Source organism: Sus scrofa, chromosome 15 (assembly GCF_054392235.1).
Source record: "Sus scrofa isolate SSC_HxYL_T2T_F1_AM1 chromosome 15, Sscrofa_HxYL_maternal_Yorkshire_Landrace_v2.0, whole genome shotgun sequence".
NCBI classification, from domain to species: Eukaryota; Metazoa; Chordata; class Mammalia; order Artiodactyla; family Suidae; genus Sus; species Sus scrofa.
In genome coordinates, this window is record NC_139397.1 from 66,365,769 (window position 1) to 66,393,287 (window position 27,519).

A 27,519-nucleotide genomic window follows, 5' to 3' on the forward strand; every position below is an offset into this window, starting at 1 on the left:
GAAGGACCTCCCTAGGTTTATCACTTCAGGTCAAGACTAGGGCAAAGTAATTTCACGTGGGTCCTGTGAAGTCGAATTTCTTTCAGTAGCTGGCAGTCAGTGGTAGCTCTAAGAAAATACAGCTAAATGACCGTCCAGTTCAGACTACCAAACCCTGGGAGCTGATTAACTAACGGTACCAGGCCTCTGCTTTGCTTAAAAAGTTCTCAATTTTCCTGAATAGGTGAATTTCAATGGGCTCCAGTCTTAGTCTGAAAAGCACAACCCGTCCCGCGAATTAAGAAGAGGATCTTCAGAGATGCCCCCACTCACCCCCCCGCCCCGTCCCGAACTTTCCAGAGCGTTTAGCGCCACTGGCTGGCGAGCGAGGGGAGGGCGGGTGTTTTCCCAGAGCCGAGGTCCCACTAGCTTTTGAACAGGCCTCCGAGAAAACCCGGATCCGGGATTGCGGGGCCGGACCGCGCGGAGGGTTACCCCTTTCCCAAATCTCTCCGAGTCTGCGCCTGAGCTCCAGCCCGGCGGGAACTGAAACTGGGAAACCTCCGGGCTGCAGACCGCCCAACAAGCCTCGGTCTCCGCAACGAGGTGAGTGCGACCCTCTGGGTCTTTCCTGGCTTGAGCGATGGAGCGGTGCGGGTAGGGTCTTGGTGCGGAAAAACGAAAAGAGACTTGTCTGATGGGCACGGAGGCCGGGCCGCTGCCCGCCCGACTCTCAGCCGAAGGAAACTGCTCTGTGCCCAGAGGGGAGTGTGTGTAAGAGGGAAACGGGGTTGTGTGGGAGAACGAAGCCAAGTCTCTTTTGGGAAATCTTGAGCAGCGCTTCTCAGGACCACTGCCTGAGACGGAAACCCATCTGGTTGCTGAAATGCACAGGTGGGAGGCAGGCGATGCGCAGGGGCCTCCGCGGGAACGCCGGAGGCGCGCGGGTGCCCCCTTCCCCCCTCGAAGGGAGGTTTTCTCCTACCTCCTGGCCCGCCGCGGTCTTCCCAGCCCCACCAATTCCAGAACCTGACTCCGCCTCTCTGTGTTGTGAATGGCTTCCTTCTTCCCTGAGTCTCGGCTGAGAATCACTTGTTGCTGAAGCTGTGTGTGCTGAAGTCGGAGCGGTGCTGGCTCTCCAGCGGTAGAGAGCGTTGTGTCTTAACTGAGAAAATGTTCTGGGAGAACCCCCAGAACCGCAGGCTTTCTTTATCATATACAAGCCATTTCATAAGTATTTTTGTACTTCAGAATAGAACTGCTTTTGTGTAAGATATAGAAGGAACATTGGCGTGATTTTAAGACATTTTTCTGGGGATCTTTTTAATGAATACATAACAAATGCCACGCAAAATGACTGTTTTTCTTAACTCTACAACTCCAGCAAACTTTACCCCCGCCCCCCCGTCCCCTCCTCAGCGCCCTGAGATATTTGGGTCGAGTATCACGCTTGACTTGGATTTTTAATTTCATTTGAGGACTGCGTGCAGTTTTGAATATGGCAGGTTTGTCTTCAGGACCGCATTCTCCCTAATACATCCTTCCTTCTTTCAAAATGAGACACCCCAGAAGCTCAGGACCACTCGTGGGCTTGCTAATTCTGTCACACTGCAATTAGGGCCTTGTTCTCCGACCTGGATCACGTGGTCTCACAAGGAGGACTCCTAAGGGGTCCGGGCTATCTGCATTGTATAAGCAATCCATGCATTTGCATAATAAAGTGGCTTTGCCAATAGCCTCCAATTTAGTCTCAATTTTAGAACTTTCTCCCTCTCCTGCTTGTAAGCCAAAAGTAATGTCCTAGCATCAGAGGATCATTAAGGTCGGCTCCATTTAAAAAATTGCTGTAGTGATTCATTTGCTGGCCTCCTGCTAGATGGCAGTGTGTAACAGTGAATTTAAATATACAATCTCAACTGATAGCGTTCTTATGGCTCATCTTTTACTTTTCAATTAAAAAAGTAGTAAGTGTTCAGGTTTTATCTTACAAAAAATTCAAACTAAGGTTAAACTTAGGAAATAATATTGTTTGGACAGTGATGTTCATATGTATGTGAGTATTGCTCAATAGGCAGACATTTCCAACCCATATTTAAATGCCCTCTAAATTTGGAGTGGAAAGAGTTGATTCAGTAAGAAAACCCATACCTAATTCAATTGCTATCATTCTATAATAAACTTTTTTTTTTTTTTTTTTTGCTTTTCAGGGCCACACCCTCCACGTATGGAGGTTCCCAGGCTAGGGTCAAATCGGAGCTGCACCTGCTGGCTGCTGGCCTACACCACAGCTCATGGCAATGCCAGATCCTTAACCCACTGAATGAGGCCAGGGATCAAACCTGCAACCTCGTGGTTCCTAGTCCGATTCAGTTCACCTGCGCCACGATGGGAACTCCTATAATAACCATTTGTGATAGTGTTCTTGACCATGGGTTTTTAAAATTTAAAAAATTAAGTGTATCTATTTACAGTGTTTTTCAGATATTTTTTGAGAATAAAATTTGAGTTTTCATAAGTTAATGTTGAATTACTCAAAAGGAGAATGAAGATCAAGTAATACTAAACTTGTCATGTAGAAATATTTCGTGTTTTATATTTCTGGAAATCTTAGTTTTTGATGAATTAGATTGTCTTGATTATTGTCTCTTACTTAATTGAGTTTTCTTCTATGCTGTGTTCCTGGGCACCATTCAGAGAGCTGACTTTTGGGATGAACCTTTGAAGATCTTTTGGTCCTGCCCTTTGTTTTTAGGGATGTGAAGTATTAGCCAGAATTTGTCACAGTTATTTAATCAGTTCCTCACTCATGATTACATAAATGATCAAAGCAGTTGAAAAATTTTAATTCAGATCTTTTTGTCAGGAAGGAAAATTGTTAGAGTAACCAATAAGCCCTTTTTGGAGAAAGAACAGTTACAAAGAACATGTTCCAAGGAAAAAGAGCCCTGTTCTCCAGGAGCTGGCTCAGTTCTCAGTGTGATACAAAATCTTCCCAGTCTTTGGCTCCTTCCTCCATTTAAAAACATTTTTTGGGGGTGGGGGTGCTGCATTTGTGGCATATGGAAGTTTCTGGGCCAGGGGGGTCGAATTGGAGCTGCAGCTGCTGGACTGTGTCACAGCCACAGTAACTCAGGATCAGAGCTGAAGCTGTGACTTACACAGTAGCTTTTGGCAGCCCCGGATCCTTAACCCACTGTGCGAGGCCAGGGATTGAACCCAATCCTCAGGGACACTGTGTTGGGCCTTAAACTGATGAGCCACAGCAGGAACTCCAAAATCTGTTCTTTTTGAGTGCTTCTGTTTGGGGCTTTGTATCAGTCTTTTTATTTAGTTTTTTGTTTGGGTTTGTTTACTTTCTGCACTAAGCAGACCTCCTAAGTAAGATTGTATTAATACTGTATAATTTGTGTGCTTCGGTGTTTGTCTGGAATTTAAGAATATAAGAATTACCTTCAGTGCTACAATAGAAAAGCAAAATTGCTTGTGCTACAACTTCTGTCCTCCTTTTAACCACCCACATTAATCACCAGTGTTGATTCACAGGGCTTCCAGTATCCCTTTCTTTCTCATTATTCTCTATTTGTCTCTCCTGCAGTGTGTTCTTGGTCAAAGAGGATGACCTTCCCAGATAGAAATCTGCAAGGCAGAGCACTCTTTTTTTTTTTTTTTTTTTTTTTTTTTTTGCTTTTTTAGGGCTGTGCCGGTGGCATAGGAGGTTCCCAGGCTAGGGGTCAAATTGGAGCTGTAGCCACTGGCCTATGCCACAGGCCACAGCCACGGCAACTTGGGAACCGAGCCATGTCTACGACCTATGCCACAGCTCATGGTAATGCTGGATCCTTAACCCACTGAGCAAGGCCAGGGATCAAACCTGCAACCTCATGGTTACTAGTCAGATTTGTTTCTGCTGGGCCACAAGGGGAACTTCAGAACACTCTTTACTTAAAAATAAATACTCAACAAAATATGAAGTCCATTAGAAAAGAGTGATGAACACATTAATACAAATAAATGTGAATAAAGAAAACTGAATGAAAGCGGAAACTGTGGAACCATCACACCATGCTCGTCAGGTGTCAAAGGGATATTCAGGGGGCTAAGGAAATCTTCTGCAAATTAACAACCTTAGTCAACTGTTTATAATGTTCAGTGGTTGTTTTATATGCACCCAATAAATAAGCTTTAGAGAGTTCCCTAAAATCCCCAGCATTGTCTCCACTGCTGTGATAGAAACAAGCACAGTGTATGGGTCTAGATCTCCTGTCTTGGTGCTGGGGAGGAGTAAGGCCCCTAAAGCAGGTAGCCTTGAAAGTCCAGGAGAGGAGTTTCTGTTGTGGCTCAGCAGGTTAAGAACCTGACATAATGTCCATGAGGATGAGGGTTCAATCCCTGGCCTCACTCAAAGGGTTAAGGATTTGGCGTTACCACAGACAGCACAGGCTGCAGAAGTAGCTTGGATCTGTGGCTGTGGTGTAGGCCAGCAGCTGCAGCTCTGAATTGACCCCTAGCGTGGGAACTTCTGTATGTTGCAAGTGCAGCCTTAAAAAGGAAAAAAAAAAAAAAAAAAAAGGAAGGAAGAAAACCCAGGAGAATGGCTGGGAGAGTGAAAGAGGTTTGGATGTCATAGGTAGGGACCAGAGCCTAGAACAGGAGCTGAATTCCAGGAACAGCCAGGACAACCATAGGTGTGGCAGAAGCTAAGGAAGTAGGGTGGGGTCCAGGAAATCTTGTTTTTCTGAGCTGATGAGTTTGATCTTTATCTGGAAATCTTTGGGAAGCCATTGATGGATTTTAATCAGAAGAGAGACATCCAGTCTTGCATTCCAACAACATTCTCTACAGCTGAGTGGAGGGTGCTAATGGATCATACTGGTAGAAATCCCAGTTATGGGGCTTTTGGCGTCACCAAGTAGGAATGGATGAGGAGTGTTAGTGAGGACAAGTAGATGGAAGGAGTGAGTTAAAAATTGCCTAGAGAGTTGTCCAGAGCCCCTTAGAACTTCCCATCTGCTGGCAACTTGTCTATCTTTCCCAGGATAGCAGCCCCCATTCAAGGGATGCTCTGAGGATTTATACATTATAAAATGAAAACATCTTGAGAGAGTCTGCCTATTTGAGAAATTGTACTTAAATGAGTAATTTAAGTTTGGTAATTATATTCCTTTGAAAGGCTTTCCCTTGTATAACCAACCTTCAACTCAGTTAAGGCAGTGGCTTATTAACCCAGATGTCTAGATGAGAGATGATCCAAGGAGACTTTTCAGAGCTTGGGTTGGTTTCTCATTTTACAGCCAGAGGCTCAGGCAGGAATCATCTTAGTCCCAGGTCTGAGACCTGCACCTTGGACTGGCCCTTAGGCTGACATTTGAAGTTGGAATCTTTAGGCTGCCCATTCACTCTGAGATATTCTGTCTCTCTTCTGTATTGAAGTTATTTGGGAATGAAAGTGTTGCTGGTTTGGATGGAATAGCACTTGCAGGAGTAAGAGGTTGTCACACTCAGCTCCATACCCCTTTTTGAGCAGCAGATGGCCAGCCCCAGGCAGTGCCCATAGCCGTACCAGGCTTTTCAGGAGCTCAGCACTTGGGTCAAAAGGGTTAGTTAGCGAGTCCATTTCAGATGTTATCTACACGGTTCTCTGAACACACACACTGCTTCAGCCTGGGAAGGAGTATTCTGGGGCACTGGTCTTGGAGGACTCTGAGATTCACCCTGGGGGCAATGATGAAACAGAAGGGAGCTTTCTTCTTGGAGTCCCATTGTATTGGTGCTTATTGTCCTTCACAGTGCCTTCTGCAAGCTTGTTTGTCCCATCAGTCAGGGAACTGCTGATTTGATGGCAACTCCTGGGTAATTAATGCCATATGTTGGTTAGATTGACATACCCCAAGGCCTGGTTAATTGCTGCATGTTATAAATCATAATACCAGCTACACTAGCTAGTTCTATTCTTTAGTAGTGGGTATTTAACCACAGCTCAATCCTTGAGACCTATTATGTACTTCAGGCTTGGGAAATATAAACTAAATTGAGATTCTTTGGATGGAAGAGAATCTGTAACCCTAAATTCTTTTGTCATAATTTGTACAGCTGTGTAAAGACTTACAAAGGCCCGAGGACAGGCCCGAGCTACGTAGTAGCTCTAAAAATATCCCAGACTATGTCCTCAAACTCTCTCTCCATCTTTAGTTTTCCTTTATTTCTGACTCTTTTGTACTGTTAACAAGCCGTCAGTGTTTTCCCCTTCTTTTTCTTTTCCACTGATCTGGGAGGCAGGTGACCTGATTTCTAGACCCATGTCGGCTTGGGTAAATGAAGTAAACTATGAGCTTGGGTAAATGAAGTGAACTTACCGAGGGTCAATTTCTTATTTGTGGGAACTGAGAATAATGATAACTACCTTGCCTAACTTTACAAAGTGGTTAGTCAGTAAGACTGAATGGAGTGATACATCAAAAAGTCTTCTGAAAATGATTTAGCTTTGTACCCATTTAAAGTGGTCATATTATTTCATTACCTAATCTGGGTTACATTAATTATAGTTATAGTAGATTGCTTTTGCATATAAAATGAAAATTTAATAATCTTTCTGTTATAAAAGGGAAAGAAATGATGAGAGTTAACATTTATTCTTTACTGTGAAGAAACTGAGACTTAGAAAGATTGAGCACTTTGTCCAAATTTATATTACATATAAATGACAGAGCCAGGATTGGGGCCCAAAGTGCTCACTCCTCATTTGATGTGGTTAATAGCTACTAGCATCTATTGAGTAGAAGGAAAGGTGCTTTTCAGGTTCTTATGGATTTTTATTACTTTTTTCTCTGGTACATCATCTGATGGAGAGCTCTTGTACACAAGGTTTTTTTCTGTGATTTAGGCAGATAAGCTGTGAGTGTTAGGATTATCTGGTGGGAATTTTATAGCTTTAGTATTAAAAAATACAAAAAGGATGCATGAACTTAGGAATCTGACTATTTTCTGGTTGTAGTACTTATCAAAGTTACAGTCTTGGGCAAGTTTCTTTACTTCCTCCCAATGAAGTTTTCTCACCCTTTAAAATGAAGATAGTAGTTGCTGCTTCATGAGCTGTTGGGCAGATTGAATGAGCTCATGCCTGCTGAGTATTAAGGAAGGGTCATTGTAGGTCACTCAACAAATATTAGTGATCTCCTTTTCTTTGGCAAACTGAGTTTCTCCTTTTGAAATTCCAGTTGATCAGACAGCAACATACTTTATATGAATTCAACTTCATTTTTCACTTAAAGCTATAATAAAAAAATAATAATATTTAAAAAATGAGGCTAGCAAACATTTATTGGAAATTCATTATGTGTCAGGCTCTGAAATAAGTGTTTTGCCAGTTTTATCTCATAGAATTCTTACAGTAACTCTCAGATTAGGCACTCTCTGGGACTTGAATTGTGAAGAGGCTGAAGAGTTGAGAGTTGAATCCTGGCAGGCTGACTCTCCAGCCCATTCTCCTCATCACAGCGGATTGTGGGTCTTCCGCGGATGAAAGAAGAAAAATGCACTTTTGGCTGTTTATGAGACCAAGAGTCATTTTGTTGCTGAGGGAGAAAAATAGCCTGAACTTAAAAATAAATCAAGGGTCAGAGCTCATGCTAATGCACAGTGGGATTGGAAGCATCTTGGGAGCACTGAGATGCAGGTTCATTCCCTGGCATGGCACAGTGAGTTAGGGATCTGGCATTGCCCCAGATGTGGCTTAGGTCCAGACTGTGGCTCAGATCTATCTCTGGCCTGGGAGCTCCATATGCTTCAGGGTGGCCAAAAAAACAAAAGCAAAAAACAGTACCTTTGAAAATTACACCCCCTCAAATTTAAATACTTAGGAATAAACCTACCAAGGAGGTGAAAAACTTATATGCTGAGAACTATAAAACAGTAATCAAGGAAATTAAAGAGGATTCAAAGAAATGGAAAGATATCCCATGCTCCTGAATTGCAAAAATTAATATTGTTAAAATGTCCATACTACCCAAGCAATCTACAGATTTAATGTCATCCGTATGAAATTATGCATGACATTTTTCACAGAACTTGAACAAATAATTTAAAAATGTATATGGAACCATAAAAGACCCAGAATTGCCAAAGCAATCCTGAGGAAAAAACAAACAAACAGGAGGCATAACTCTTCCAGATTTCAGACAATATTGCAAAGCCATAGTCATCAAGACAGTGTAGTACTAGTACAAAAACAGACATACTGATCAATGGAACAGAAGAGAGAGGCCAGATATTTCTGGCCAGACACCTACGATCAATTGACCTTTGACAAAGGAGGCAAGAATATAAAATGGGGGAGTTCCCTTTGTGGCTCAGTGGAAATTAATCTGACTAGTACCCAGGAAGATTTGGCTTCAATCCCTGGCCTTACTCAGTGGGTCAAGGATCTGGTGTTGTGGTGAGCTGTGGTGTAGGTTGCAGACTTACCTTGGATACCGCATTGCTGTGGCTGTGGTGTAGCCAGCAGCTGTAACTCTAATTTGACCCCCAGCCTGGGAACTTCCATGTGCCATGGGTTTGGCCCTAAAAAGCAGAAAAAAAAAAAAAAAAAAGAACATAAAATGGGAAAAAGACAGCCTCCCCAGCCAGTGATGATGGGGAAACTGGACAGCTGCATGGAAATCAGTGAAACTAGAACATACCCCTACACCATAGCAAAGGAAACCATTAAAAAAAAAAAAAAAAAAAAAAAGGACAATCTATGGAATTGGAGAAAATAGTTGCAAACCATGCACCTGACAAGGGCTTAATCTCCAAAATAAACAAACAACTCATACAACTCAACAACAAAAAAACAAACAGCCCATTTGAAAAATGGGCAGAAGACCTAAATAGATATTTCTCCAAAGGAGACCTACAGATGGCCAGCAGGCATGTGAAAAAATGCTCAACATCACTAATTATTAGAGAAATGGAAATCAAAACTACAATGAGGTACCACCTTACATGGATCAGAATGGCCATCATTAACAAGTCAACAAATAACAAATGCTGGAGAAGGTGTGGAGAAAAGGTAACCCTCTTATACTGCTGGCGGGAATGTAAATTGGTACAACCACTATGCAAAACAGTATGGAGGTACTGCAGAAAACTAAATATAGAGCCACCATATTATCTAGCAATCCCACTCCTGGGCATATATCAAAACAAAACTACAATTCAAAAAGATACATGCATTCCTATGTTCATAGCAGCACTATTTACAATAGCCAAGACATGGAAACGTCGTAAATGTCCATAAACAGATGAATGGGTTAAGAAGATGTGGTACATATACACAGTGGAATACTATTCAGCCATAAAAAGGATGAAATCATGCCATTTGCAGTAACATGGATAGACCTAGAGATTCTCACACTAAGTGAAGTGAGTCAGAAAGAGAAAGATAAATACCATATGATATCACTTACATGTGGATTCTAAAATATGGCACAAATGAACCTATCTACAAAACAGAAACAGACTCATGGACATAGAGAATAGACTTGTGGTTGCCAAGGTGGGGGGAAGGAGTGGGATGGACTGGGAGTTTGAGATTAGCAGATGCAAACTACTACATTTAGAATGGATAAGCAATGAGGTCCTGCTGTCTAGCACAGGGAACTATATCCAGTCTCTTGGGATAGACCATGATGAAAGATAATATAAGAAAGGGAATGTGTATATATGTATGACTGGGTCACGTTGTTGTATGTCAGAAATTGGCACAACATCATAAATCAACCATACTTTAATTAAAAAATTAATATAAATTACCAAAAAATAAAAGCGTTAATAGCAAAAAAAAAAAAAAAAATTAAGGTAGGTGCATGAGGGGGGAGCACACCTTTAAGACCAAAGTTTTCAACCAGAATTATATGTCATTTTTATATTTCTCATTGTATCTTTAATTCCATATTTGAAGGGTATGCAATCAGATGTCAGGATCAGGTCCCTGGAGTGCTCCCTTCCTCTGGAATGTTGCACTACTCTGAACTCCACATGTCATTAGCTCAAGGCATTTGAATTCATAGAACCCTGGGAGTGAGAGGCATTCTCTGGGACTTTTTAGTTCGTTTAGGAAAATTTGGGGGAGTTCCCTTTGTGGCTCAGCAGAAACATACCTGACTAGTATCCATGAGGATGCAGGTTCCATCCCTGGCCTCGCTCAGTGGGTTGGGGATCTGGCATTACTGTGTGCTGTGGTGTAGGTTGAAGATGTGGCTCCTATCCTGTGTTGCTGTGGCTATGGGATAGGCCAGCAGTGGTAGCTCTGATTTGACCCCTAGCCTGGGAACTTCCATATGCCATGGGTATGGCCCTAAAAAGACCAAAAAAAAAAAAAAAAAAAAAAAAAGGAAAAGATAATCCATTTTGTACAGTTGGAAATCTTATTTCAGGATATCCAGAGAATCATGTTGTCCACAAAACTCACTACTTTTTCTACAGTTGCCGGCCTATGCCACAGCCACAGCAACACCAGATTGGAACCGCATCTGAGACCTATACCACAGCTCACGGCAACACCGGATCCCCAACCCACTGGGTGAGGCCAGGGGTCGAACCCACATCCTAATGGATGCTTGTTGGATTCATTTCTGCTGAGCCACAGTGGGAACTCCAAAACCCACTACTTTAGTGCACTTGCCATAAAAGTCTAAACAGATAAATCAGTAGCCTAAATCCCTGATGTTATGGCTACAGTTTTCCTTGGGGGGAACTGGGGTCAGTTGATCATTTTCCATTTTTGATCAGTGCTCGAAACTTTTGTTTTTTCTCTAGTTTTTGCATTAGTGGGTGGGCAGTCCTAGTAATTTTTGCTCCACTTCTCTGCTCTTTTGGAACTTCGGCAGAAGGAAGTGATTTTATTTCAGTTACCTTTGAAATTCAAATCTGATAGTAGAGAAAATTAACTGAAAGTACCCTTTTAATTTAGGGACCTGAGTGTAGATCTGCTCTGATGGGCTCTGTGACCTTGAACAAGTAGTTCATCTCTCTGGTTGTGGCTTCCTCATCTTTATGTGAAGTATTAGGTTTACATGATCTCAGAGGTTCCTTTTAGTTTTTAAGCTTTAGGTTTCTACACGGTAACCCTGCAAGATTATGTTTATGGAATCTGTGCCATGGCTGAAATAGTGTTCATTCGTTACAGATTTTTTTGATGCTGTTTGGCTTAAGGAATCTCCAGCTGCTCTGATGATAGCTTAAGAAGACTGTGTGCTGTTCCCTTTCAATGCCAGGCCTGGCCTGCTCAGACCTTGGATCTCTGTCCTTCATGGAGACCGGGTCCCAGCAGGAATGGCAGAGGAGCAAATTGGCACCCAGATGGTTCCTCCACGTGAAGGTGCCTTGTGCTGCGGGCCAGCTCAGGAGCACCTGGTAACCAGGCTGCCCCCTGCCAGTCACCCGGGGCAGGGCAGCATGGTTCGGATACGGAGGAAGAAGCTTTTGGCATCTTGCCTGTGCGTCTCAGCTACGGTCTTTCTGCTCGTCACGCTCCAGGTACCAAGAATTTGGGTTGAGTACTGTTAATTCCTGGACCTTTGCCCCCACCCCCACCCCTATTCTCTGAGAGTGCTTTACTTTTTGCCTTATCTCCCAGGATAAAAAATTTCTATCTAAGGCAGGGAAAGTGCTTCTTCTTCTTTTTTTTTTTTAAAACAGATGAAGCAGTTTTAGTGAGTGGGTGTGTCAGGTAGAAACAAAATCAGTGAGGGGATCATTTGTGACTTTTTTTCTATGGCCACACCCACAGCATATGGAAGTTCCTGGGCCAGGGGTCGAATCAGAGCTGCATCTGCAGGCCTATACCACAGCCACAGCAACACCAGATCCGAGTCACATCTGTGACCTATGCTGCAACTTGCAGCAACGCTGGATCCTTAACCTACTGAGTGAGTCCAGGAATTGAACTCACGTCCTCGTGGACACTGTATTGGGTTCTTAAGCCACCGAGCCCCAGTGGGAACTCCTCATTTGTGACTCTTGCAGGGCCCTGGTTTTAGAGGAGCAGAAGGTGGAATTCCGTCCATCTTATTGGGTCAGAATTAGATGGCTTCTTCCAAGTCCCCATCGTCATCATCCCTTCTGAAAGGTGGCATTCTGCAAGTATCAGGGACTGTTCTGAGGACAACCTAGTCTGTTGTGGAAAACACAAATACCTGCAATTAATACATTTGTCTATTGGGGGAGTGAAGTGAAACATTTCTTCAGTTCTCATATTTATGTCATTTAGTTGGTTATTCTGAACTTGCTGATTTCCAATTAAAATAAGAATTTCACAATGATGGTGAAAATGTAGATATGAGTTCACCTATCTTGGCCCCCACTCAGGTACCACTGTCCATTTTAACATCCCAAAGGGCTTTTTTTTTTTCTTTTTTTCTTTTTAGGGCCACACCCATGGCATATGGAAATTCCCAGACTAGGGGTTGAATCGGAGCTCCAGATGCCAGCCTACACCACAGCCACAGCAACTCGGGATCTGAGCCTTGTCTGTGACCTACACCACAGCTCACTGCCATGCCAGATCTTCCTACTGAGTGAGACGAGGGATCAAACCCACATTCTCATGGATACTATTCAGGTTTGTTTCTGTTGAGCCACAACAGGAGCTCCATTATTATTATTATTATTTTTCTTTTTTTGCCTTTTTCGGGGTCGCTCCCATGGCACATGGAGGTTCCTAGGTTAGGGGTCAAATTGGAGCTGTAGCTGCCGGCCTATGCCACACCACAGCAACGCAGGATCCAAGCCTTGTTTGTGACCTACACCACAGCTCACAGCAACGCTGGATCCTTAACCCACTGAGCGAGGCCAGGGATCCAACCTGCATCCTCATGGATACTAGTCAGATTCGTTTCCGCAGAGCCACAGCAGGAACTCCCTCCACTATTTTTTTTTTTTTTTTTTAACACTGTGAAATGAAAAAATCACATTGTGGATCCTGTATTAGTTTTCTAGGGCTGCTATAATAAAGTACCAAAGACTGGGTGACTTACCCAACAGAAATTAATTTTCTCACAGTTCTGGAGGCTAGCAGTCCAAGATTAAAGTGACCACAAGCAGGGTTGTTTCTTCCGAGGCCTCCCTCCTTGGTCTGTGGGTGGTTGTCTTCTCCCTGTGTCTTCACACGGTCCTCTTCATGTATTTGTCTGTCTTTATTTTTGGTGGCGCCCAGGACCTATGGAAATTCCTGGGCCTGGGATCAATTCTGAGTTACAGCAGTAACGCAAACTGCTGTAGTGACAATATTGGATCCTTAAGCTGCTGTGCCGCAATGGAACGCCTGTACTTGTCTGTATCTTAATCGCCTTTCCGGCGCTGCAGAGACACCACCATTGCGTTACAGTGGGAACTTCCCTGCTGACACCTTGATTTTAGACCAGAGACCATTTCAGATTTCTCACCTCCAGACCTGTATGATAATAACATGCATCTTTTTAAGTTGCTAAGTTTGTAATCATTTGTTATGGTAGCAATAGAAAACTAATAAGCTAAGTCATTAAGATGAATGGGAGATGAGTAGAAGGAAATAGTCTGACAGTGGTAATGTTTGTCATCTTTTAGGTAGTAGTTGAGCTGGGAAAATTTGAAGGGAAGAACTTTAAAAATTCAAATTTGAAAGATGGATATGCAGAAATGGAAAAAGAGCCTGTACCTCTCCATCCGTTCCTCAAGAGAGAAGGACTCAGCCTGAATAAGAAAAACACACTGGCAGCTGATAGCTACCCCATCATGCTCTGGTGGTCCCCACTGACTGGGGAGACTGGCAGGCTCGGCCAGTGTGGGCTGGATGCTTGCTTCTTCACCATCAACCGGACCTACCTCCATCATCAGAGGACCAAAGCGCTCCTCTTCTATGGTAAGTAGGGCTTTCACCTTTCTCCCCTGGTTTGCAGACACCCTGTTTCAAAGCTGTTACTGCTTTCCTCCCGAGGAAGAGATGGTGGGGCCCTCCCTGAAAGCACTTTAACAGCCCAGTTTCCTTCACGCTTGCTCTGTGGAAGGCCCGTGGAAGGCCTGAGCAGTGAGCAAATACAATAAATAAGCAAGCTCCACCCATGGAGGCATGGTTAGCTGGGCCACTTCTATTTATGGAAAAGAGCTATTTTCTTCCTCACCTTTTCACATTTAGGCACTATGCTTACTGAATTTGGTATTTAGGAATTGGCTGTTGATTATACTGCTGATGTCAGTTTAGAATGTCACCTGTGATAATAGCCCGGAGATTTTGATCACCAAAACAGATGTTTAGTTGGACGTAAGTGCAGCACAATGTTCTTTATTTATTTCACTCGCAAGAAATCAAAGTGAAAAGATGGTTCAGCATTGCCGGGGTCCAGCCCCAGCAGCCAGGAGACGACGAACAGGAGGAGGGGCTACAAACAGGCGAGGAAAGAATTGGAGCCAACTCCCTCAGCAAGTGCTGCAGATGACCCAATTTATTAAATGAAAAGCATCAGTTTTTATACCATATCACAATCAGGTTTCGTATAAGATTTGACATTAACATTTGATTTAAAGCCCTTTTGTTCCCTCCACCTGAGATACAAAAAAAAAGGTTAGTTAAAACATGTTCCTTTCAACTTTAGATTTTCCTTCAAGATTATAAACTTAAAGTTTCACACCGTATTTTTCTTAAAAGGTCAACAACAGTAGCTATTCTATTCTGTATTAAGAACAAAGCTTTAATAAGTAATAAACTATGATACCTAACATTCTTTAACTAAAGGTGTATGTAGTTAACAAAACGCATGAAAGCCTTGGGCTCATGACATTCTTAAAACTACGATTTATTTGGCACCAGCAAGCTAAGCATTTAACCTATTGTGCTGATTTACGTAAGTTCCAAACCACCAATTTCAATAGAAAGGAGTATTATACCCAAAAATTAACAAATGCCCCCACAAGGGATGAAAGTTACAGGTGACACTGTTATTTGATAAAAAATATATCTATTATAGAAAATAGCAATTTATAGGCCAAACAACATTTTTCCCAGCCCCAAACTTCTTTTTAAGTAAAGGGACTGAAATCATAAGTTCCCTCTGTATACTCTCACAAAATAGGTGCCATAAATTGTTACTCCAAAACAAAGGCTTTTTCCATTACATTGTTTAAATAACTTCATTCTGTTTTGGTTCAAGTGTTTTACGTACCCAGGGCAAATCTTTAGCATAAGAAAGCTGTGAATAGAGATAGAAAAGGAAAGGTAAACACAGAAAAATAGATTAACATATTTTTTAGGGGATATCATTTTTATTTTCCTGGAGCCGATGTCTTTCAAGGGATTGCTCTGCAATCCTTCTTCTTTCTTCAGCTTGTCTGTAGCTCTGCTAACCAGACAAGCCTCACGCATCCGCAATCCTTCTTCTTTCTTCAGCTTGTCTGTAGCTCTGCTAACCAGACAAGCCTTATGCAGGTGCCGACTGTGGCTTTGCTTTCTTTACTGGAGCAGCCTTATGGCTCCCGACACAGCATCAGCTTTCAAGAGCAAGTTGGTATTCATCACTTCCTGAGGCTGATTATATGTCATGCTGGGATTGAAGGGCAGCCAAACCCAGCCAGGTGGGGGAAGTGAGATGCCAGCAGCTGCTGGAAATATGGAGCTCCTGGGTGCAGAGTGAGGGGGGCAGAGGAGTGCAGATTAGCACTCTCCACCAAGGATTGGTTAAGTTTAATCACTTAAGTTAGAAAGTCAGTGAAAGAAAATCTGCTTTTGAGTGGTATGAATATGTGTGTGTGTGTGTCAATGTGTCTAAGTGCAGTAGTAGCAGGACTGAGACTGGGATGTAGAGCTGAGTCATCCTCAGTGTTCTACCTCAGAGCAATTTCAATAAAGCACAAAGTGGGCTCAGCAGGAGTCAGGTGGTATATGTGCCCCGCCTTTGGTCAGGGCTGCAGAGCAATAGACGTTAGTGCCTGGTGCAGGTAGGGAGTCAGAGGAGTTCCACATGTGATGGAGCCCAGATCCTCCAAGGCCCACAGATGTCCGCATCCACTTGCTTTCCTTCTCTGCTTTGTAGGGTATCAGCATAGATTTATGCAGCCACGCTGTTTGCACAGGGCCACACTGGCAGCTAATTGTTCTGAGGGGCGAACAACCACCTGAGTCTGAATTGCATCAAATGCTTATTTTGTACATCACTTGATTTCAGGTCCCACTGAAGGTGTGATGTAACATATGGAATTGCATCATGATACCTTTCCAAAATCCAAAGGATTCTGGATTCTGAAACACAAAGCTCTGAGAGTTCAGATAAGGGGTTATAATCCTCTAGGGGTGTTTTGAGATGAATAAACATTAAATGTATGAATATAATTTCCCAAATTTTAGCAGAAGCCCCTAGACGTATTTCAGTTAGACACAGAAAAGCATAGACAGGGTAATGGGTATTTGTGTACTTACTACATAGTTTACAAAATAAAATTTACAAGTAAAATTGAAAGCGTCTTTGAGCCCCGACCTGACCCCATCCCATTTCCTTCCCTTCTACCCCAGAGGGAGTCATGACCCTGAGGTTGGGGTGTGTGTGTGTGTACATACTTGATAACATAAATGGCATATGTTATTTTGTATGTTTTAAAAATTACGTAGGAGTTCCCATTTGGCTCAGTGGTTAAGAACCCAACTAGTAGCTTTGAGGATGTGGGTTTGATCCCTGGCCTCGCTCAGTGGGTTAAGGATATGCCGATGCCCTGAGCTGTGGTGTAGGTCACAGATGAGGCTCAGATCCCTAGTTGCTGTGGCTGTGGTGTAGGCCAGCAGCTGCAGCTCTGATTTGACCTGTAGCTTGAGAACTTTCATATGCTGCAGGTATGGCCATAAAGAAAAAAATTAACATAAATATATGATAGGTTAACATTCTATCTGTAACTTACTTTTTCTCTTACATGGTTTTTAAAGTTCATCAATGTTGGGTGCTTATACCTCCAGTTCACCCATTTTACCGTCAGGTAGAATGTCATTGTATTTATACAGCACACTTCATTTAACTATTTTCCTCTTGTTGGACATTTAGGTTGTTTAAAAAAAAACCTGCCTATGGCAAAAAATGCTACAATAAACAATCCATGTGAGATTTCATGAGATTTCATACCTAGTAGTAGAATTAGAATTTATGTTTACTAGGTATTTCCAAACCTATATCCAAAGTGATTGTATCATGGTCGCTGTCTTTTTAACATTTAAACTAAAAAAACCTTTTTAACATGTTATGCATGCACGTACAGCTCCTGTATTTCCAGGTAACACACTTAGATTGTGACTTCTAGATTTTTCAGTTTTAGGCATTATATGTTTTATATTATATATATATATACATATATATATATAATATAATATCATATGTTGATTCTTACTGTGGAAGAATCTAACTCTGCTTCCTCACTTCTGCCCACACCCCACCACTCCTTTCTCAGCCCCATGTTCTTCCCCCAAGTTGTATCATCGTTATAGATAGACTAATATCAAGTTTTTACCTCATTTTGTGGTCACAGTGAGCCATATACTAGACTGAGATTTCTTTTCCTGCACAAATTATTTTCCTTGGAGTAGCACCAGTTATTCTTGAAGTAGTGTCTCCTGTATTCCTGTCCTGTCCAGTTAGAGCCACTATTCTTTCTGCCTGGGCCCAGCTGCCCTCCTAGCTTCCCAACACTCCAGGGATTCCCTGTACTTCACTCTTATGTTGGAGTTTCTGTTTCTTTTTTTCTATTTTTTTTTTTTGGCTGCACCTGAGGCATGTGGAAGTTCCTAGGCCAGGAATCAAACCTATGCAACAGCAGTGACCTGGGCCACTGCAGTGACAACACCAGATCCATAACCTGCTGCAGCTCAAGCGAACTCTTAGAGTGTCTGTTTCTATTATGCCTTGTCTTCCTCCTTCTTGGTTTATGTTTTTTTTTGTTTTTTTTTTTTTTTTTTTTTTTTTTTTTTTTTTTTTGCTGCTGCTGCATGTAGCAACTTGATGTGGGATCTCAGTTCCCAGACCAGGGGTTGAACCCGAGCTGCATCAGGGAAAGTGTCGAGTGCTAACCGCTCGACTACCAGGGAACCCTCCGAGTGCTAACCGCTCGACTACCAGGGAACCCTCCTGGTTTATGTCTTTATTTCAGTGTGTTCTGAGAAAGGTTCACGGAAAGTAGGTTTTTAGAGACTTTGGATGGCCAGGGATGTGCTTATTCTACCTTTACTTTCTCTGGTGGTTTGCTCAGCATAGAATTCTAGGTTGGGGAGTTCCCGTCATGGCGCAGTGGTTAACGAATCCGACTAGGAACCATGAGGTTGCGGGTTCGATCCCTGCCCTTGCTCAGTGGGTTAACGATCCGGCGTTGCCGTGAGCTGTGGTGTAGGTTGCAGACGCGGCTCGGATCCCGAGTTGCTGTGGCTCTGGCGTAGGCCGGTGGCTACAGCTCCGATTCAACCCCTAGCCTGGGAATCTCCATATGCCGCGAGAGCGGCCCAAGAAATAGCAACAATAACAACAACAACAAAGACAAAAGACAAAAAAAAAAAAAAAAAAGAATTCTAGGTTGGAAATTCTTTTCTATTTAAGACATTTCCCTCACTGTCTTCTAGCTTCCAGTATCACTGCTGAGGAATTCAGAGGTATTGTGATTTACCATTCTTTGCATGTAGTGTACTATTTTTGTTCCCCTCTCCCTCTTCTGGAAAAATACAGAACCTTTGCTTTTTGACCAGTTTGGAAATTCAGTTATGATTGTTTTGATGTTTGTCTCTTTCCTTCTCTTGAGGTGGGCACTCAAATATCTGGTTGCCGGGAAGCCTACAAAGCTGTATTTACTTGGAGACTCTTTAAGGAATTGCAGACCTGCAGGGCCTGCGCTTAATTTTATCAGCACAGTGAAGCTCATTTCTTCTCTCAGGGATGGACTTGCCTCCCATCAAATTCCCGGGAGACTGATGTCAGCCAGCATGCTCTGCTTTGCTTTTCCTATCTCAGATTTTGTTACCGTCCAGCTCCCTAAACTGTCACTGACTCCACTGAGAACTGAATATATGCCATTTTTATTGCCCTGGCACTTTAGGCTCTCTGTAATCTGATTCAGGCCTGCCTTCTAAACTTAACTCCTGTGATTATATCAGCTAAACCTTATGTTCAGAAATCAAACTGGAATGGTCACCATTCGAGGCACACGCCACAGATGTTCCTAACTTCATACCATTGTTCATTCAATTTCTCTGTCCTGGAGTGTCCTTTTTATCTGTCCTGTCAAAATAATCTGCTGGACACTGACCATGTGTTTGGCAATGTGGAGAAACAGTAGTTTCTGATGTCAGATGTTACAATCGTGAGACACAGGTATTACCCAACTGCCATGCAGGCCTAAAGGCTGGGTTTACCATGGGGGAATGTCAGTGTGTCTCGTGGGACTTCAAAGAAGGGAGAGAGCACATGTGATTGGAAGGATCAGGAAGGGCTTCGTAAGGTTGCCTTCATAAAACTGGGGAGATTTGAAGTGAGCCTTGAAGAATAATGGAATTATGTTGGGATTTTATTGTTATTAATTATTAATTAATTATTACTATGTTGGGATTGGAAGACATTTTCGCATGAAAAACAGCCTGAATAGGTGTGTAGAGGTAGAAAATTATGGGTAGTAGCTAAGGTATAGCAAGGGGATTGGTTGGCTATAGTATAGTTTCATGTAAAAGAGAGGTCAAGATTGAAGGATATTTTGGGACCAGAGCATGGAGAATCTTTAACATTGACTTAAGATTTTGCATCATGTTAGAGGATAAAGTTAGGGAGCCAGTGAAAATTGAATGGCCTTTTAAAAACCAATTCAAATATAACACCTGTGAACCCTCCCTGATTCCCCTATGTTAGATGTGGCCTCTCTTCTCTGAATGTCCGTGGGCATTTTATCGTTTATGCCAGTTAATTGAGCATCTGCTGTATGTCAGGCACAATGCCAGTCATGAGGAATACAGGAGATAAATAAGGTAACTGGCATTTGATTTTGTCCTATATCATTTCTTCTCTGTTAGACTATGAAGTTCTTTTTTTTTTTTTTCTTGTCTTTTTGCCTTTTCTAGGGCCGCTCCCGTGGCATATGGAGGTTCCCAGGCCAGGGGTCTAATCAGAGCTGTAGCCACCGGCCTACACCAGAGCACAGCAACGCAGGATCCGAGCTGTGTCTGTAGCCTACACCACAGCTCACCGCAACACCGGATGCTTAACCCAGAGTAAGGCCAGGGACTGAACCTGCAACCTCACTGTTCCTAGTGAGATTCGTTAACCACTGCGCCACGAAGGGAACTCATAGACTATGAAGTTCTTGATGACAGGGCAACATCACTTCATCTTGTTCCTCTTCCACCCCCTGTTCAAGCACAGTGCCTTTACCAAAGTCCACTAGATAAATCCTGCTCAAGTACAGACTGCAAACCAAAATGTATCTGCATTATGACATTAATTGCAAATAGTGAGTATGATGGTGATGTCTACACCAATGGAGTTAGATTAATGCTATGCATGTCATTTTATTTTATTTATTTTTTAATCTTTTTGTCATTTTAGGGCCACACCCGTGGCATATGGAGGTTCCCAGCTAGGGGTCTAATCAGAGCTACAGCTGCTGGCCTACGCCAGAGCCACAGCACCACCAGATCCGAGCCGAGTCTACAACCTACACCATAGCTCATGGCAACGCCGGATTCTTAACCCACTGAGTGAGGCTGGGGATCAAACCCGCAACCTCATGGTTCCTACTTGGATTCGTTTCTGCTGCACCATGACAGGAACTCCACATGCATGTCATTTATAAACAAAACTAGTTTTCAGTTAAAAAAAACCAACATGTGAACAATGTTCAGGACATGTCGACAGAGACTCAGAGCCATAAAAGACCTGGGAGTCTAATCTTTTCTTGGTGAAGGTGAGAGACCGGGGCTCAGGAAAGTTAGAGATGTGCTGAGATTGCACAGGGGTTGGCAGTGAGGTTGGGTGAAGAACCAAGGTGGCCTGACCCTGACACCTGGTCCAGTGCTCTTTCTCCCAAACCTTATTGGAATGTACACTCATGACTGTAATTAAACCTGGACATTTGGATTTTGGAATTGCTTGCAGTGGAATTGCAGTGGATTTGGGAATTACTTGCTAGGGATTGCAGCATATGGTTTTTAACAAACCAAATTAGAAGTTCAGTTCATTAACAAGATCTGGTGAGGAAAATAGAGTTAAGGCAAAATGCACTTTTCTGTCGGGAGATCCCATATTCTAATTAAGTAGGTCACTTCCAACTGAGACAGGACTCTGGTGCACCAGGTTTGACAAAGAAAAGACAGGAAAATGATTCAAGCATCAAAGCTGACCTAATTAATAGATACGGAAACTCAGAGGATTACATGACCTTGAAGCTTTTGTGAAGTAGAATATTTTTTACTTTGTTTCCTTTGTAGTTCATTTACTTAATATAAACACGTTTCTGGAGGTAATAGTTGAAAGACTCACTGAGGAATACAGTGAATTCTCTGTCTGGTTTGAGTCATTTGAGAAATGTGAATCTTCACCTATACCAACCATTCTCTGAAACACAAACTAAGCAGTCACAAATGAATAAATTATTTTTTAAAAACAAAAGACCACAGAATTACAGAATTTAGTGTTAGAAACCCTCACTCTAGTGACAACTCCAGATGCTTAACCTACCTAGTCAGCAGGGAACTCCAGTTCTGTATATTTATTTATTTTATGGCCATACCTGAGGCCTATCGAAGTGCCTGGGCCGGAGATTAAATCCCAGTGGAAGTTGTAAACCTACACCACGGCTGCAGTAACGCCAGTTCCTTTAACTCACTGTACCGTGCTGGGGATCAAACATATGCCTCCGCAGCAACTCTAGCCACTGCAGTTGGATTCTTAACCCATTGTGCCACAGCAGGAACTCCCCATCTTTGTCTTTTTGAATGGTTCTCTTGAAATGTGTCTGTGGTGAAGGAGGGGTCAAAGTGCACTTGATGAGAATGAGGGTAGTTAGGGTAGAAACTGCTTACTTTTAGGTGAGTTTCTAAATAGAAGTTTTGGTAAGTATAGGTACATGGACAGGAAGAAAAAAATAGGCTGCTGAAAAATAGTAGCTCCCCTAGATGGTGTCTGGAGGTTACTAGAAGGGAGAACATGGGATTCAAACGACTGCTGCAGTCCTGCTGGCTCAGGATATGGAGTGACTGACAAAGGGCACCTCCCCACCTCCCCACCAGGCAGGTTCTGTGCTTCCCCTACCCACAGGTTTCAAAGTCCTTCTTTTTGCCCCCAATTAAAGCATTTTCTCTTTTTCCCCTTCCTTCCTTCCTTTCCTTCCCTCCCTCCTTCCCTCCCTTCTTCCTTCCTTCCTTCCTTCCTTCCTTCCTTCCTTCCTTCCTTCCTTCCTTCCTTTCTTTCTTTCTTTCTTTCTTTCTTTCTTTCTTTCTTTCTTTCTTTCTTTCTCTTCCTCCCTTCCTACCCACTTATCTACCTACCTTTTAAGTTTGCACCCATGGCATATGGAAGTTCCCAGGCTACGGGTCAAATTGAAGCTGCAGCTGCAGGCTTAGGCCACAGCCACAGCAATATGGGATCTGAGCCATGTCTGTGACCTACCCCAGAGCTTGCCACAGTGCCAGATCCTTAACCCACTGAGCAAGCCCAGGGATCAAACCTGCATCCTCATGGATGCAAGTTGGGTTCTTAACATGCTGAACCACAATGGGAATTCCTAAAACTCTGTTTTATTTCAATTCTGTTTTGTCAAAGTTATGTGTGGCGTTGAATTAAATACACTGGTACAAGGCTTATTTCAAAGAAACAGAGAATCTGCCCCCTTTTCCAGTCCCAGGAAGCAATCACTTTCTGCTCCCCATTTTCTAATTGCATGTTTATATTGTTACTTCCTAATTTTTCAATTTTGGAATTTGTAATTTTAGGCTTATTCATTGACTTCCCACAGGGGAACATAAGGATTTTGGTTAGATTGCTATTCAGCATTTATGTTATTGTAACTCACATAATTGCAATTCAGAGCCCGGCTGTGTAGAGTGGTTACCCTCCATGTCAGTATTTTTAGAAGTTTTCTCTTGGGCTGGTCTGATTTCCCAGAGAGGATTCTTTCAGTTCTGTACTTGGAGGGTCTAACAGGGGTGGTAACCTTCTGGAAGCTTCTTAATAGTCTGTACGTTATAGCTTAGTTCTTTTTTTGGTGTGATACCCCAACCTCAATTCGACTTGTATCCCCTTTCTTTTGACCTCTAACAGGTAGAAACCTCCAGGACGCTATCAGGGTGGGGAAGGGACTGTTGCTCAGTTGCACGGAATAAAGGGATGTGGGCTTTTTTTTTTTTTTTTTTTTTTTCTTTTTAGGACCACACCTGTGGAGTATGAAAGTTCCCAGGCTCGGGGTGAATCAGAACTGCGCTGCCAGCCTACGCCATAGCCACAGCAACGTGGGATCTGAGCCACGTCTGTAGCTGACACCACAGCTCACAGCAATACTGGTTCCTTAATCCACTGAGCGAGGCCCGGGATCAAACCCACATCCTCATGCATACTGGCTGGGTTTGCGTCCGCTGAGCCACAATGGGAGCTCCTATCTGGGCTTTTAACTGACCCTTAAGCTGACTTGTAAACAGTCTTCTGTGCTTAGTCCCATCTTCACATTTACTTTTGGATTGTTGGCTTAAAGGAAAATGCACAACAAAAGAGTTGTGAGTTTAAGTTGTATTCACATTCTTACTGAGGGCTATAGCCTGGGAGACAGCCTCTCAGTTGCCATGGGGAATTGTTCCAAAGAGATCGGGAGGACCAGTTTATACATGATTTTTGGCTGGGAATACATGTGGTCAAGCACACATCTTAGTAAAAGATTGCTGCTACTCACAAAGGCCAAATGTCTCCAGTTAATGATTTTAGTGCTTTTCTGGGTAAGAGGAGATGCAGAAATCTGGTTGCCTGAAATTCTTCCTGAGATATGCACCTAACTATTTAAGGACCTGCCTGCCCAAAGCGCAGAGCGTTCTCTTATCGTTTCCTCTCAGAATGTTCTGTCCCTCAGAGACTGCAGTGGGCTACGACTTAATCCCTGTAGAAGTGGATGGCGAGCAGCTCTCTTTGTTTTTCTTGGTTACGGGATGTCCTTAATACTATCACATTCTTGAACAGTCTGGGGGCTGGCAGGTAAATTAGGTGGTGCATTGGCCTCCCCTGGAGGGCTTTAGATTCATCTTTCGGGAGCCTAAGTCATGACTCCCATCACTCTGCTTCTCATCATGATCACTCTTTAATTATCTCTTTTGCTCTTTCAGTTTATGCCCTAAAAAACAAAACAAAACAAAACATCTTCACTATTATTTTACTGAACAGTTAATCCACCAGTTTAACTGCAAACCTAGGTTTATTCACGACTTGTCTGACGAAAAGAGAGCTAAGAAAGTGTGACTTGACCCTCTAAAACGTGGAAAAGGAGGAAGGAGGTTCACTCTGGCTGCCCATGGATTCAAACTCTCAGTACAGATGCCACATGCCTGGTGCTGGGCTACAGAAAGTCACTGTGGCCACATGGGGGGCAGTTGTGTTGTAACCCTTATCATATCAGTCAGAGGTGACTGATTATCACTCTCACTAGTCCAGATCTGGCAGCCAAGGTTAATCACAGGAGGAGATGGCTGTCATGGGAACAGAGGTGTTCAGTCTTACTGTGAAATGGTCAACATTTTGGTGTCAAGTTCCATGGTTGTTAAGTGAGAAAACCAAAACCTTGGCTGCAATTTTGGCCATTTTAATAGGAGCTGATGGTTTTGCTGATCATTCATGTAGTAGAAGGTGTGGGTCATTCTGTCAACTTGTGTCACATTAATTTCCATCTCTAGAAAGTTTCTGTAAGAGATGTGAAAATGATGAACTGAACCGAAATTCTCTGTGACTTAAATTTCTAAAACTTGAGGGTTTTTTGTTTGTTTGTTTGTTTTTCCCCCTGAATCCACGGCACATGGAAATTCCCAGGTCAGGGATCAAATCCAAGCCACAGCTTTGACCTACGCCACAGCTGTGGCAGTGGTGGATCCTTAACCTACTGTGCTACATCAGGAACTCCTAAAGCTTGAGAGTTTTTCTTCTTACTTATTTTGCTGTGAGTGAGTGGTCCCTGAACCTAAGATCATAGATCAACAAATCCCTAAGTTTATAGATCATAGATCAAAAACTCCCCTAAGTCTCTGGGCCCCCCACTCTAGCTTACTTAGTATCTCAGGTGCTGAAGGCATATAACCTGTCACGTATCTGTCAATTTGTCCACGTGGGAGATTGGCTTGAGAAGCATTTTTCAGGGCTTTTGGAAGGTGTGGGAAGAGTTGGCCAGAGATTTGAAACCAAATCAAAACAAAACAGAACACATTTTCAAGAAAGAAAACATAACTGCTGTGCACTGGTTTGGCACAGCTGTAAATAGCATTTATACTTGTATTAATGAAAATATTGAATATGCACTTAATCAAAAATGGTTGAGAAGGAAAGGGAGAAGGGAGAAACAAATCTACACCTTCCAGAGCAGCTGGACAATAGGTATTTTCTAAAACTAAAAATCAGGAGTTCCCGTTGTGGCTCAGAGATTAACAACTCTGGCGAGTATCCATGAGGACACAGGTTTGATCCCTGGCCTCGCTCAGTGGGTTAATGATCCAGCGTTGCTATGGCTGTGGTGTAGGCAGGCGGCTATAGCTCTGAATCAACCCCTAGCGTGGGAACCTCCATATGCTGCAGGTACAGCCCTAAAAAGGAAAAAAAACCCTGAAAAATCAAGAAATAGCACATCCTGTGTGTTATTTAAATATTCTTGAAGTGCAAATACAGAAGAAACACTTGAAAGAATTGGGGTGGTTGCTTCTGATATGTGGAAGTGAGGTGGGGCCGCACCCTGCCATGTGTTACCTTCCTGATGAAACTATTTTCTATTTAAAGCTATATGCAGGCATTAATTTTATATAAATAAAAATTGAATTAACAAAGACATTTTGTCCTAGGAGATAGTTAAGCATAGAGACAGTAAGAACAGTTATTAATAAGTTATCCATATTCTAGACTTTTTTGCCTTTTAGTAAAGTGTTCATTATGCAAAGACGTTAATATTTTACAGCTAAGGTATTCATTTCCTTCTATGAAAAAAATTGCCTATTAATATTATTTGATTTTCAATCTTACCAGCTTAAAAATAAGTCAACTGAGTTTTGCTAGATTTAGTTGGGTTTGAGGACAAAGGCTGTAGCGAGCCTCATAATGTTCGGTTTTAAGAGTTGTTTGGTCAAGACTGGGAATTCTCTTCCCTTTGTTTCTGATTCTGGCTTTTTGACCTTCTCTAGTCTTCAGGAGTGTATGATAGTATAAAGATTAAAGGAAGAGCAAAGGGACTGAAAATCCGAAAGCATTTTTCAGGCTAGGCTTAAAGATCTGAAAGGGAGCGCCAAGTGCCAGGCGCCAGGAGTCAGGCACTTTCTTGTTGGCATGGGGCGGCAGCGGACAGATTTCGTTACTGCAGTTTCAGCAGTTGGGGCCAATGGCCGTGCTGGCGTTGATCTACTTCTAGGCAGACCCTCCAACACCCAGAGCTCCTTTGAGACCAGCTGGCAGCTCATTCTTTATTTTATTTTTTTTTGTCTTTTGACTTTTGAGGGCCTCATCCATGGCATATGGAGGTTCCCAGGCTAGTGGTCAAATCGGAGCTGTAGCTGCCAGCCTATGCCTCAGCCACAGCCACAGCAACTCGGGATCCAAACTGTGTCTTCGACCTATACCACAGCTCACAGCAATGCAGATCCATAACCCACTGGGCAAGGCCAGGGATCGAACCTGCAACCTCACGGTTACTAGTCAGGTTCATTAACCACTGAGCCATGACTGGAACTCCTTGGCAGCTCATTCTTTAGAGCAGACAACCACACCTCCCCTAAACACCTGAAATAAACTCAGGCAGCTCTAACGGATACAGTCTCTGTGCTCTTAAAAGTCAGAGGCCAAAACAAAACAAAAACAGTTTTGACTGAAGAGTAAGTACTGCAGATTTGTTTTCATAGAGTTTACATTCTATTTAGATCACCCAATCTCGATAAGTTCTAGGGTGCAGGTTGGAGTCTCTTAGTCTTGGGGAGTGTACAGAGGAGAGTGTCACATGCTTGCTGGACAAGAACAGCCACTGTCCCTCTCTCAGCTTGCTTTGTGTTATACTGTTGCATATGCTGGAGATCTGCTGGAATATTAAACACCTTGTTGATTAGGAAAAAAAAAAAAACTCTCTGGAAAATGGAGATGAGGACAAAGAGAAGTGTTTTAAGAAACAGTGGTTATCAGGCAGAAGTTAGCTATTAAGATAGATTAAAAAGTAGAACATTGGACTAACCTAAGGTTTGGATCAGTGTGAAACAGGCCACATAACTCCTTTTTTTTTTTTTTTTTTTTTTTTTGCTTTTTAGGGCCACACCCAAGGTGTATGGAAGTTCCCTGGCTAGGGGTCTAATTGGACCTACAGCTGCTGGCC

General features: G+C 42.8%; 1 protein-coding gene across 50 annotated transcripts in view; it reads left to right on the forward strand.

Moving 5' to 3' along the window:
* The first annotated feature begins 493 nt into the window (after positions 1–493).
* Positions 494–27,519, forward strand: part of FUT10 (fucosyltransferase 10) — a 429,533-nt gene continuing 402,507 nt past the window's right edge. For 48 of the 50 annotated variants that reach the window (XM_085000164.1, XM_085000131.1, XM_085000142.1 and 45 more), the window contains exons 1-3: positions 494–585; positions 11,144–11,493; positions 13,561–13,855. In XM_085000164.1, coding sequence (XP_084856290.1) covers positions 11,290–11,493; positions 13,561–13,855 — 499 coding nt within the window. In that variant the 5' untranslated portion in view covers positions 494–585; positions 11,144–11,289. The remainder of the gene's footprint in view (positions 586–11,143; positions 11,494–13,560; positions 13,856–27,519) is intronic. The other 2 variants (XM_085000165.1, XM_021081790.2) reach the window with 1 other exon arrangement.